At 34.8% G+C, this 12,317-nt stretch overlaps 1 protein-coding gene across 1 annotated transcript; it reads left to right on the plus strand.

The window, feature by feature from the left end:
• Positions 1-6,885: 6,885 nt before the first annotated feature.
• Positions 6,886-8,636, plus strand: LOC125219605 (putative UPF0481 protein At3g02645). The gene is made up of 2 exons (XM_048121626.1): positions 6,886-7,020; positions 7,162-8,636. The coding sequence occupies exons 1-2, from the start codon at positions 7,014-7,016 to the stop codon at positions 8,460-8,462; spliced, it is 1,308 nt and encodes a 435-aa protein (XP_047977583.1). The 5' UTR covers positions 6,886-7,013; the 3' UTR covers positions 8,463-8,636.
• Positions 8,637-12,317: the final 3,681 nt, after the last annotated feature.

The following is a 12,317-nucleotide window of genomic DNA, read 5'->3' on the forward strand; positions in this document are numbered from 1 at the left end:
AAGTATGAGAGATAAAGAGAAGGATACTTTAAGAAATGTTAACCGATAATGAGATCATATTATTATTAGTATTTAATGAGTTGTAATGATAAACAATAGTGGTGTAAATTGTAAATTAATTGATAAATATGGATAATGGGTCTTGTTAGGAGATATTTTTGGTCATAATTGAGAAATGAGCTGCAATTTCAGCCACTAATTCACAAGATTAACTTAATGTCAACAGCTATCACATTATATCAACACGAGAGTATAATTGTCTTTTCATTAAATTGTATTTGAATCATTTTCTAAAACCCTCTCTAAAACTCTAGTTTCAAAGTCTTCAAATCTTCAAATCAAACATTCAAATCTTCAGCATTCAATAAAATAACATTTATTAAGATGTCAACAACTAAAAAGTAACACGTATAATTCGCATATCAATACCGAGAATATCGAATGTCAACAACTAACAAATAACACTTACAATTCACATATCAATACCGAGAATATCGAATGTCAACAACTCGTATTAAAATGTCAACAACTAAAAAATAACACTTATACATATCAATACCGAGAATATCGAATGTCAACAACTCGTATTAAAATGTCAACAACTAACAAATAACACTTACAATTCACATATCAATACCGAGAATATCGAATGTCAACAACTCGTATTAAAATGTCAACAACTAACAAATAACACTTACAATTCACATATCAATACCGAGAATATCGAATGTCAACAACTCGTATTAAAATGTCAACAACTAACAAATAACACTTAAAATTCACATATCAATACCGAGAATATCGAATGTCAACAACTCGTATTAAAATGTCAACAAGTAACAAATAACACTTATAATTCACTTATCAATAGCGAGATTATCGAATGTCAACAACTCGTATTAAAATGTCAACAACTGAAAAATAACACTTATAATTCACATATCAATAGCGAGATTATTGAATGTCAACAACTCACGTTTTACGTATAATTCATGTCAACTACATTTTTCATAAAATTTATGTCAACAACAAACGTTATTATGTCAGCGAGCTATATAATTCATGTCAAGAATAAACATTTTCATGTCAACGACCTATATAATTAATGTCAACTGCAACGTTTTACATATAATTAATGTCAACAACAACATTTTACGTATAAATTATGTCAATAACAATGTTTTACATATAATTGACATTGTATATATATAGTTGACATTGTTTTCATACTCAACAACAAATATTTTCATGTCAACAACTTATATAATTTATGTCAATAATAATATTTTAGGCAATATCACAAACACATTATCCACAACTCACAAATTCCAGCAATACAATTGAATTAAAAACTGCATCCATATATTTCACAAATTAATCGTAATTGTTCTTATATAAACAATTTGTAATCAACGTGAAAATAACAACTATTAATTAGCCATAATTGCATCGAGACTGCTAAAACAAAGGTATGTTACATTGTAAATAGAATAGAATAGAATAGTAGAATAGAATTTAATACATATATCTATTTTACCTAATTCCAGATCCTGAGGCGAAGATGAACACCGTTTAATATTTCTCCGGCGGCGAGATTCGATCCACATCGAAACCGCCACCAACCGTCTGACTCAATTCGACCACATCGCCTCTCCGCAGCTCGCAAAGGAGCTCCGCCGTGGAGCCGGCGATAGGCTTCACCAGAAATTCGAATACGCCGCTGGAGGCGGCAATCGACGAAGGAGATGAGATGGCGAGGAGATGTATGTGTGAATGTGATCCTTTTATTTTTGAAGTGATCTGAAGGAGATGGAACGATCTAACCTTTTACGTGCAATTCTTCACATTCTCTCTCCTTTTCCCCTTTTTCAACTTTTGCAGCATCACTTTATGCTAGTTTACCAATTCCATCAATTACACCTTCAATCACCTCTCTCTTTATAGAAATTGATTTAGCCATGGATTCCGGCAATAGCGGGAGTATGCAATCCTCCAGCGGCGGCGACGATCAAGAATTCGATTCCAGCTCCTCTTTTCCTCACAATTTCACCTCAATCTCGGCGCCACAGTTTCTCTCTCATCAAACCCCCAATTTCTTCGACAGTAATCTCCCGCAGAGTCTCAATCACGCCAGCAACGGCGATCTGATCTGGTCGAGGGGGGTGAGATCCGATAATCAAGCCTTCTCCAGCCTCGGGAGCTCGCCGACGCCAAATCCGACTCCGACGACGCCGCAGGAACAGTAGAGGAACCCTAAGAAGCGGACGCGAGCGTAGCGGCGGGCGCCGACAACCGTACTCACCACCGACAGGGGATTGGGCTGGTGAGGGGGCTGGAGATGGAGTTGCGGCAGAGGTCGAGCCTCTGGAGTGATTTGGCGGCGGCGATTGGTGGCGGGAGAAGGAACTGGAGAGGTTTTGGAGATTGGGGAGGGAAGGCGATGGAAGGGAGGTGAGATTAGCAATTATTATGAAATTACTGTTCTACCCTTTTATAATAAATTAATTTTAAAATATTTTTTGTGTGGTGAAATCTGGACCAGTCATTTAATAAAAATGAGTGGCTGATATTGCATCTCATTTCCTAATTACCTTAAAAAATCTCAATTGATCAATGAACCTATGGATAATTAGTTGTGGATAACTTTACATAAATGAAAATACCTATATTTTTATAGGCAGTACAAAATAAAAAGTGCACATATTTTTTTATGGGACGAACCGACGAAAGAAGTAAAAAAAAAGGAGTGAAGTAAAATAACGAAGTACTAAAGAACATACCAATTTACTGATTAAAAGTGAAAAAAAAAATAGTATTTCATCTATCTCACGGTATTCACACTTTTATTTTTAGTTCTAAATTTTGGTTGAGTAATTGATATTTCGTGTAACGAGAAAAATACCTAATTACCTATAATATCTTCATTAAGTAGCTTAATTCTTATTTAAAATAAAATTAGTGCAAATAGTTATGGAACATAACGAAAAAGAAAATTACTACTAATACATGGGACAAATATAATACTTCTAGGTGGTGTTCAGTTTCCAAGATAAAATAATATCAAGATACAATCTATAATTAAATTGTGAGATTATTTTAGTCATAAGGGGTTAGCTATGACTAATTATCTCATGATTATTCATCTAGGATTAAGTTGTGAGGTTGAATCTCATAAACCAAATGCACTACAAATTTAATCTCGAATACAATCTTGCAAACCGAATACTTAGTGCTTAACGGTGTGTCATTATTTTTTCATACGTGTGAACTGGTATATATAAAGAAAATATCATCATAAGTTTTAATACTTATAATATTTGGTTATTTTAAAAATAAAAGAACCTTTTAAAAGTTGAACTCAACAGCCTTAGTTAGGTCATGCTTTTAACCCAACCTCTTGTATTTTAAAATACTAGTGTTATCACCCGTGCATAGCACGGGACATAAAATTTTTAAAAAGATAAATTATAAAGTAAGTATATTAAAAAAAAGATGATAAAGAAAATATAATGATATTTATAATTAAGAATATGTGTTAATTACAATAAGTATTCAAAATATTATAAATAATTAAAAATATTATAAAAAATAACAAAAAGAAAAATGTATATCTCTCAACCCTATAAATGAAACATTTCATATTCGGCAAATGATTTTGTACATTTTTAATTTTTGATGTGAGTGGAGTAAAATAAAATAAAGTAAATGATAAAGAGGAGATGTATGACTAAGAATCAAAGAGTATGACTTAGTTAAAATAAAATATACAAATAAAGGAAAATGCACGACTAAGGATCAAATTGGAAAAAATCATACTACAACTTAAATAAATAAATAGATAAAGTTTTGATCAACAAAACATAGAATATCTAGTTATTTAATTAAAAAACATTTTAGTTAATCCATATTTCTCTCTAATTTTTTTAAATTGCCTCTTCTATCCCTCTTTTCAGTCATTGCGGCTGCCCGAGACGTCGCGGCCGACGCTGGCCGGCCGCACACGTCCCCACAATTCCGTGAATTAATTCGGGTTCACAAGAAATTCTTTACTTCATTTCCAGCTCAAAACATTATTTATTTCTCCATCCTTTCATCCAAGTTGGCTCAAATACTAATTAAACAACTCAAAATGTTATTTATTTCTTCATCCTTCTATCCAAGCTGGCTCAAATACTAATTAAACTGCTCAAAATGTTATTTATTTCTCCATCCTTTTATCCAAGCTGGCTCAAATACTAATTAAAAGAACTTGGCCCAAGACAAGTTAAAGAAAAAGAAAAAAAAGGAAAAGAATCAAAGTAAAGGGCAAGGGGATTAAAAGCTCATTTCAGTCGTCTCCTTTGAAATAATTTAACACCACAATTTAAAAACAGAAAAGAAAAAAAAAACTTCACCACAATTTCCAGTCCTAGCACCTCCGCCTACCCAGTAAGGATCACCTACCACAATTCCTCCTCCTTTGACTCCACCTCCCTCGCTGCCTGTGTTCCTGGTCGGCCATGGCGTCGCCAGCCGGCCGTTGCTCCACCATACTCTCTTGAATATTACCAGCAATCTTTCTCTCTCTTTATATATTTTTCAATTGGAGAACCCAATTTGAATTCCCTTAAAAATCATACGGCGATTCGGCGCCATCTCCGGCTAAATCCATCAGTATGTTCTTTGTCTATTTCTTGCTCGGCGTCACCTTGCAATACAGCTCTCCCTCAATTAGCGGTACTCCCGTACTTGTTTCCAAAAAAAACACAATAATGCATTAGACATTCAATATGACAAAATAAAATTTTAAAAATAGTTGAAAAAATACTAAATTAATTGTAAATTGAAGGTGACGATTAGAGATAGATTAATGATGGGTGTCTGGGAAAGTGTCCTTCTCCTTTATGATGGAGTTTTGGGAATTGGAAGACAAATTAATTGTAAGAAGCATTGCAATGATGAATAAAATTTCAATTTTGATCCAAATTGAAGACAAATTAAACTCTCTAGCACAATTCCAATTTTGACTCCAATGAAAGGCAAAACAAATTTATTGAATATAGTTAAATAATTAAAGAAGAATTTAATTTAAAAGATATTTATACAAAAGTCCAATAAATTAGTAGTCCAAAAAAACATAATGATATAGCCTTAGCATCCAATTTACAACTCTATATTATAAAATTTTCTAAATTATAAAATCCAACAAAAAACAAAGTCCAGTATAATGTACATTTGCAATATTTTCTTAATATTCTCAATTCTTTTTTTTTTTTGATAAATAATATTCTCAATTCTAACATCTAGCGTTTAAAACAATTGATTTGAATATAATTCAATAATTTTCCATTTCACAAAATAAATGTTACTAATAATCTCTAATTGTAAAAATTTATACAGAAAAGAATTTACTTAAGGACCTAAATGCAATGTCTCGGTTGTAACCCTAAATGTCTCAATGTATAGTTTGAATGTCAGGGTAAAATGTGCGCCGCCTCCTCTCACCACTTTTCTCTCACGTGTCTCCCCTCCTCGCATTCGCATGACTCTCTCGTTTCACTGGTTCCAATCACTGGCAGCTCTCTATCGTCGTCGTTGTGTACAGCTTACCGCCCGAGCTGCCTCTCCCTCTTTCTCTCTCAATCAGCGGAATTGCCCCGTGCATCGCTACCACACCGCCACGCCCACCGCCCTTCCTCGCCGTCCTCCAACGCCTTTCTGCGTCGGGTTTCCTTTCACCCTTCTTCATCACGCTAGCGCCCTTCCTGCCCGGGAGCAACTAAAAGAGAAATGTACTCCTCTCAACTCCCTCTAAATGAAACTTGTCCAGAGCCTTTGTCCTAGCGGCAAGGAGCTTAGACATCAATGTATGAGGTGTTGAGTTCGAGCCCTCTTGACCTCAGTTGTAATTTTTAATTTGCCAAGGCGGTATTTTTAATTTGCCAAGGCGGTTGATTCTTTCTTTTTAATTTTTTCTATATTTGTCTTATATTTCCCTTTAATTCAGCCTCCTTCCTCGCTCCTTCCGTTCTGACTCGCCGTAAAAGCTGTAGAAGATACAAGTTTTATCTGTAGAAGATAAAAGTTTTAATAAAAATTGATAAAGTAAGAAAGAATGAGAAAAAAGTTGCAAAAATAAGAGAGATATATGGGAAAAAAGTAAGTAAAGTATAGGGAGAGGAGAAAAAGTGAGTAAATTATGAAAAAAAAAACTTTTTCATTTTTATAAATGAGACTATTTTGTAAACATCCAAAAATGATAAAATAAGACTATTTTTCATGCACAAAGGGAGTATGTCCTATCTATTATACTCATTTTCACTAATGATATTTCAACACTTTTATACCTTTAAATATGTGTCTTTTACTATTAATATTCTTTTTATCTGATTAATGCTGACATATTTGTTTTTGGTACAGTAATTAAGGAATAAATATTTAAGGAGTTAAATGAAGTAAGAATAAAGTGATAGAGAAAAAAATAGGAGAATAAATTACTAGATATCAGGTGTGTTGGATTTTGCTAAAAATGAAAATGATTTAGCTATATTAATGTGACGGCCTAGAAAAGAATACGACTCAACATTTATGAGACGGAGGAATTACTATTTTTTGGATGGATAAAATATTAAAACATAATGAAAAATTGGTTGAATATCATTTTAACGGCTAATATCCTATATCAGTCTAAATAAAAAATTTGAAGCAAAAAATTAATAATTTGAATGGCTATGATTTGTCAACACAAATAAGAAATGCTTTTATTTCGGGAAAAATGAAAACGTCAAGGAAATGTCATGGGCCCAATCAAGTTTTATTTTGGGCCAAAAATAAAAAGAAAGCATAAACAATATCCAAATTTATCTTATTAGTGTAGAATTATAGCCACATATATCACTGGTTTGATCTCTCACCACTCACCAGAACCGAACTCATTCTTAAGCAATCATTCATCAATCTCAAACTCAATATTAAAAATCAATTTTTACATTGAAGAAAGAAAAGCAACATCTTTGAGCCAATAATTTAAATCTATGTCAGGTTTGTGATATTTCTAATCAATAACCCCCTTATTTTAATCTATGCTTATTTCACCAGTAATAGCCACTTTTATGTGTGTAACACTATGAAGTTTCATAATTCCATTAAAATGTGAAGATCTAGCTTTTAAATTCATGGCAGACAGAGAAGAGGAAACTTTCATTATCGACATCCCAAAATCTCAGCGGCGCATGCTGCACAGAGTGCCGGTGCAGCTGCGACGGGGCAAGACGCACATTTATGAGCCAGTAGTTGTTTCCCTGGGCCCATACCACCACCGCCGGGATCCACAGTTGGTGCTATTGGAGCCATTCAAGGACGAGCTACGAGATATTATTTGCGGAGGCGCTGACCGAAAAAGCTCCCTTCTAAGCAACATCTATGAGCGGATAGATGAAATTCGCCATTTCTATGGCGGAGCAGATGGCTACACTGATGAGGAATTGGGTGAAATGATGCTTCGCGACGCTTGCTTCCTCATATGCTATATGCATGGATTAGGTATGGATGGGGACATAACTAATTCCCGGATGCATGAACGCATGGGAGTGTCTGCTATGTTGTTCTTGTCACGTGATATATGTATGCTGGAAAATCAGATTCCATTATGGATCATCTCCTTAATACACCCTCGACACCAATTATTGTTGTGCCAGTACTTGAGCTACGATTTTTATGGGGATTACAGTATGACACAACTCCCATGGACACAAGAAGAAGAAGGAGAAGAAGAAGAAGAGCCTCTTCACCTACTCGAAGCATGGCGCCGCACCTCCCTTCGCCTTGTTGAGACCCAACAAATTTCAAGTCTCTTTTGGCGGCTTATCAAGAAATATAATCAACCAAGGGAATCATCGAATAAACTCACACCAAGTTTGTTGCAAGTGGTGGACAGTCCTTTTCGGTCGGTGTCAGATCTGATAGCAAAGGGTATTCATCTCCGGGGGAGTTCACGTTGTTTGACCGACATCAGCTTCTTCTCCTTCGGCTTGTTCGCTCAACTCCACCTTCCTGTCTTGTTCGTCAGCGATGATGACATATTGATCTACTCCAATTTTATTGCACTGGAGATGTCGGAGGGAATAGACACAGACTATGGCGTGACATCATTCATTAATTTCATGAAAACGTTGATCATAAATGCTAAAGATGTAAAGGTGCTGCGGGAGAAAGGCATACTGATCAGCGTGTTGGCAAGCGATGAAGATGTGCTTCATATATTTAAAAGCATCGATACCTATGGATTCTCAAACTTTGGTCTTTTTTATGAGGTGAAGATGAGGATTAATGAGCACTGCAACAGCAAAACCAAGACATGGATGGCCGACCTCATCAATACGAATTTTCGGAGCCCATGGGCTGCTATAGCTCTCGCTGCCGCCACTTTTCTGCTTTGCCTTACTTTTCTACAAACTTACTACACAATCAATCCACGCAACTAAACAATTCCATTTGATTCCATCTTCTGCTTTATGTATGTTTATTGCTACTTGATTTCACTTTTTGCTTCATGTGTGTCTTTTAGATTAATTACTGTCCGTAATGTAAGTTAAGTTGGAAATCAAACTTAGCTACTATCATGCTATAAGAAAATAAATGTGGACTATTTGTTTTTATTTCTCAGGTTTAATTAAGTAATTTGTTTGTTTGTCCACCTCTTTATTACGTGATATGGGATTTGATTTAGCCATTTGGGATCTAGATTGTTGAAACTGTGCTATGATTTGAGATTTGAAGGAAATACACATATAAAAGTTTAAACTATTACACAACAGTTTATACTTGTCAATCCAATCGGGCTAATGCTCTTAACTTGCCAACCCGAACTAGCAAACCCGATCTTCCCATCTTAAACATGATTTATATTTATTTATATTGCACAATAGTTTATAATTTTATGGAGATTAAATATAAAAGGAAAAAGATTATATTGGATTTCAGTTGGACTTGATTTGGGCTAAAGGTTTTGTTTTGCACACTATATTGCCCCAAAATTATAACGAGTTAAATTTTGAAGGCCTAAATATTATACTTCCATCCATGAAATAAAGTAGGGTAAATTGCCTAAAAAGTCATAAATTTTGGGGAAAGTTTAATTTTTCCTACAAACTATAAAAGTTGCGTCTAAAGTCACGAAGTTTATCGGATCGTGCAAATTGCCCAAACTACCTGACCCGGTGGCATATTTCCGTTAAAAACGTATCCCACGTGGCATGCGGAAGGCATGACTTGGCAAAATTTCTGGCTTAACCCTAATTCAGGACCTCTTTTTGGCTGATTTCGAAAGAGCAACCCCAATTCAATCGACGGAAAACGTAACCGACAAGAGTGAAATCTTCGACAAACGGTTTAGGGATGAAATCAGCGCTGTGTAAAGAAGATTCAATAAAAAAAAGCATAAAACGACATCGTTTTGTGTCCAGTCAAAAATTTTGCCAAGTCACGCCTCTGCCATGCCACGTGGGATAAGTTTTTAATGGAAATATGTCGTCAGGTCGGTAGTTTGGAAAATTTGCACGATCCGATAAAGTTCGTGACATTAGACGCAATTTTTATAGTTTCTGAGAAAAACCAAACTTTCCCTAAAATTTGTGACAAACAACTTTTTTGCACTCACATTTTATTACTCCATAAAACTAGTATTAACACCTGTGCTATGCACATAACAAAAATTTTTTAAATAATGAAGATATATTAACTTAAAATAAAGAATATAGAGTAAATAAATATAAAATATATTTACATGTAGAACTAATTAAAATAAGTATTTGTAATATTATAAACAATTAAAATAATTATAAACAACAATAAAAAGATATTTGTACTTCTCTCAACTCACTCTTAATGAAACATTTCATATTTTAGCAGATGATAGTATACTATTTTAATACTATTTGATATGAGTGTAGTAATATAAAATAAAAGAAATAACAAAAGTAAACTATTTGAACGAATAAATAGTTCACCAGTTTCGATTAACAAACATAAGTATTCATAAATGCAAACAAAAACATAAGAAAAACAATAACAAACCAGTAGTTCATAAGTTTTGAAATTGCAACATACTCCCTCCGTCCGCCATTAGAAGTCTCTTTCCTTTCGGCACGGATTTTAAGAAATATTAAGAAAAGTGAGTGGAAAAAATTTAGTGGAACATGGGTCTCACTTGTATATATTAGTTTTGAATGAAATGTGAGTGAATGAGTTGGTGGAATGTGGGACCCTATTACCATTTATGGTAAGAGTGAACCGAATTCCTATTTATGGATGGACTAAATTGAAAAAATGGGACTCCTGACAGATGGAGTAATTGTTTATAACTAAAAACATATTTTTTTAGAATTTAGTAGACATGATAAAACTAATAAAAAAATCACTATTAATAAATTTATTTTCATCAAAATTAAATTCAATATTGCATAATACTATTTTGAAAATTATAAAAAAGAAATAGAACTCAAAGTTATAAACAAAAGGGGCAACTGCTTTTAAAGTTACCAACTTTCCATGAATTCCGGTTTTTCCCACAAACTTTAAAAAGTTCGTGTAATGTCACGAACTTTATTGTCGGTTGCCATTTTCCCATGTCAGGTTTTCCGGTCTGATTCAAACTGTTCGTTTCCTATTAAGACAATGTCTAAATTCTTTTTTCTTACTATCGTTATCTTCGTCTTTGAAATAGCTTCTCGTGGGTACCTTGTACACTTCAATCGGAACTCGGAGGAAGAAGTTATGGCCATTTGATGAAGGCTGCGACCTTTGTGCGACCTTGTACCATCATAATGGCCATAACTTCTTCATCCGAGTTCCGATTGAGGCGTACAAGGTACCCACGCGAAGCTATTTCAAAGACGAAGATAATGATAGTAAGATAAAAGAATTTGGACATTGTCTTAATAGGAAACGAACAGTTTGAATCAGACCGGAAAACCTGACATGGGAAAATAGCAACCGACAATAAAGTTCGTGACATTACACGAACTTTTTAAAGTTCGTGGGAAAAACCGGAATTCATGGAAAGTTGGTTGGTGACTTTAAAAGCAGTTACCCCTAAACAAAATTATCTTTTCTAGTAGTAGAATAAATCAAAATCAACTCAATTGTAACTATGTGTACTTCTAGTAATTTAAATATAAATATATTTATAAATTATATATCTTGAATATAAATATATATTTATAAGTAATTTCAACATATTCAATTAAACTAATAATTATATATAAAATTGTATATATTATTGTACACAACAACAATTAATGTTATGCAATATTGTTCTTTGTTTGATAATGAACTTTCTAATTTTAGAAACTTTTATGTAGAGAAGCAGAAGGGCTGTTTGGTTATTCCAATTTTATGTAGCGCCCATTTCTCTCCCTATCGGCCTGCCAGACACGGTGGCTTCTTCGTTGTTTGCCGGCGCTCACTTCGTCGCCCGCCTCGTCAGTTATTCCTCCCCGTTTCACGCCCGCTGAATTTTCCAGCCTAGCTGTGGTAAGCTCCGGCGGCTCTCTCGGCCAGCAGCCGCCCACCGCCACCCTCTCCTTTTCTCATCTCGCATTCTGTTGCCTACCGCTATCACCCATGTGTCTAACTTCACGCCAGCGTCGCCCAGTTTAGATATTTTTCAGTTCATTTTATTTCTTGTTTTCAAGAGTTCTAATTTAAAACTTATATTTGGTCATTTGGTGTTCCAAAGTTTTTACCTTTGTCCCTCGCTGGATAGTAGCATTGCCGCCGTTTCTTCTTCATCTCCGGCATCTCTCTTGTCGCCTCACCCGCTAGCTGTCGCCGGAGCTGTTGTCGGATTCCAAGCAGAACCATACCTGCTATCCTGCCGCCGCCGTTGCCTCTATTCACAGCAGCGTCGCTGCCGCATCCTCTTCATCTCCGGCATCTCTCTCGCCTCCTCACCCGCTGCTGCCTCCATTCTATGCCAGCCGCTTCTGCTTTTGCCGGAGCTGTCCCCCATTGCCGGTCCAAGCAGCATGCAGTAAGAAACGAAGAAAATTAGTCTCATAATAATACAGATTCAATGTTGTTTGTGTATAAATAGCTGTTTAAGCTTCTTTCAGAAGCTTGCTTTTCATTGGACCAATTTTTGGTAACCTTTTTTCTGTCCAACAGTTGCTATTTCTCATAATGACAAAAAGGGTAACAGAAATAGCTTTACATTTTTTCTTTAATCTCAGATACAATCTTGCAAACCAAACACTCAGTGCTTAACGGTGTGTCATTATTTTTTCGTACGTGTGAAATGGTATATATAAAGAAAATATCATCATAAGTTTTAATACTTA

This window comes from Salvia hispanica, chromosome 4 (genome assembly GCF_023119035.1).
Source record: "Salvia hispanica cultivar TCC Black 2014 chromosome 4, UniMelb_Shisp_WGS_1.0, whole genome shotgun sequence".
Classification (NCBI taxonomy): Eukaryota; Viridiplantae; Streptophyta; class Magnoliopsida; order Lamiales; family Lamiaceae; genus Salvia; species Salvia hispanica.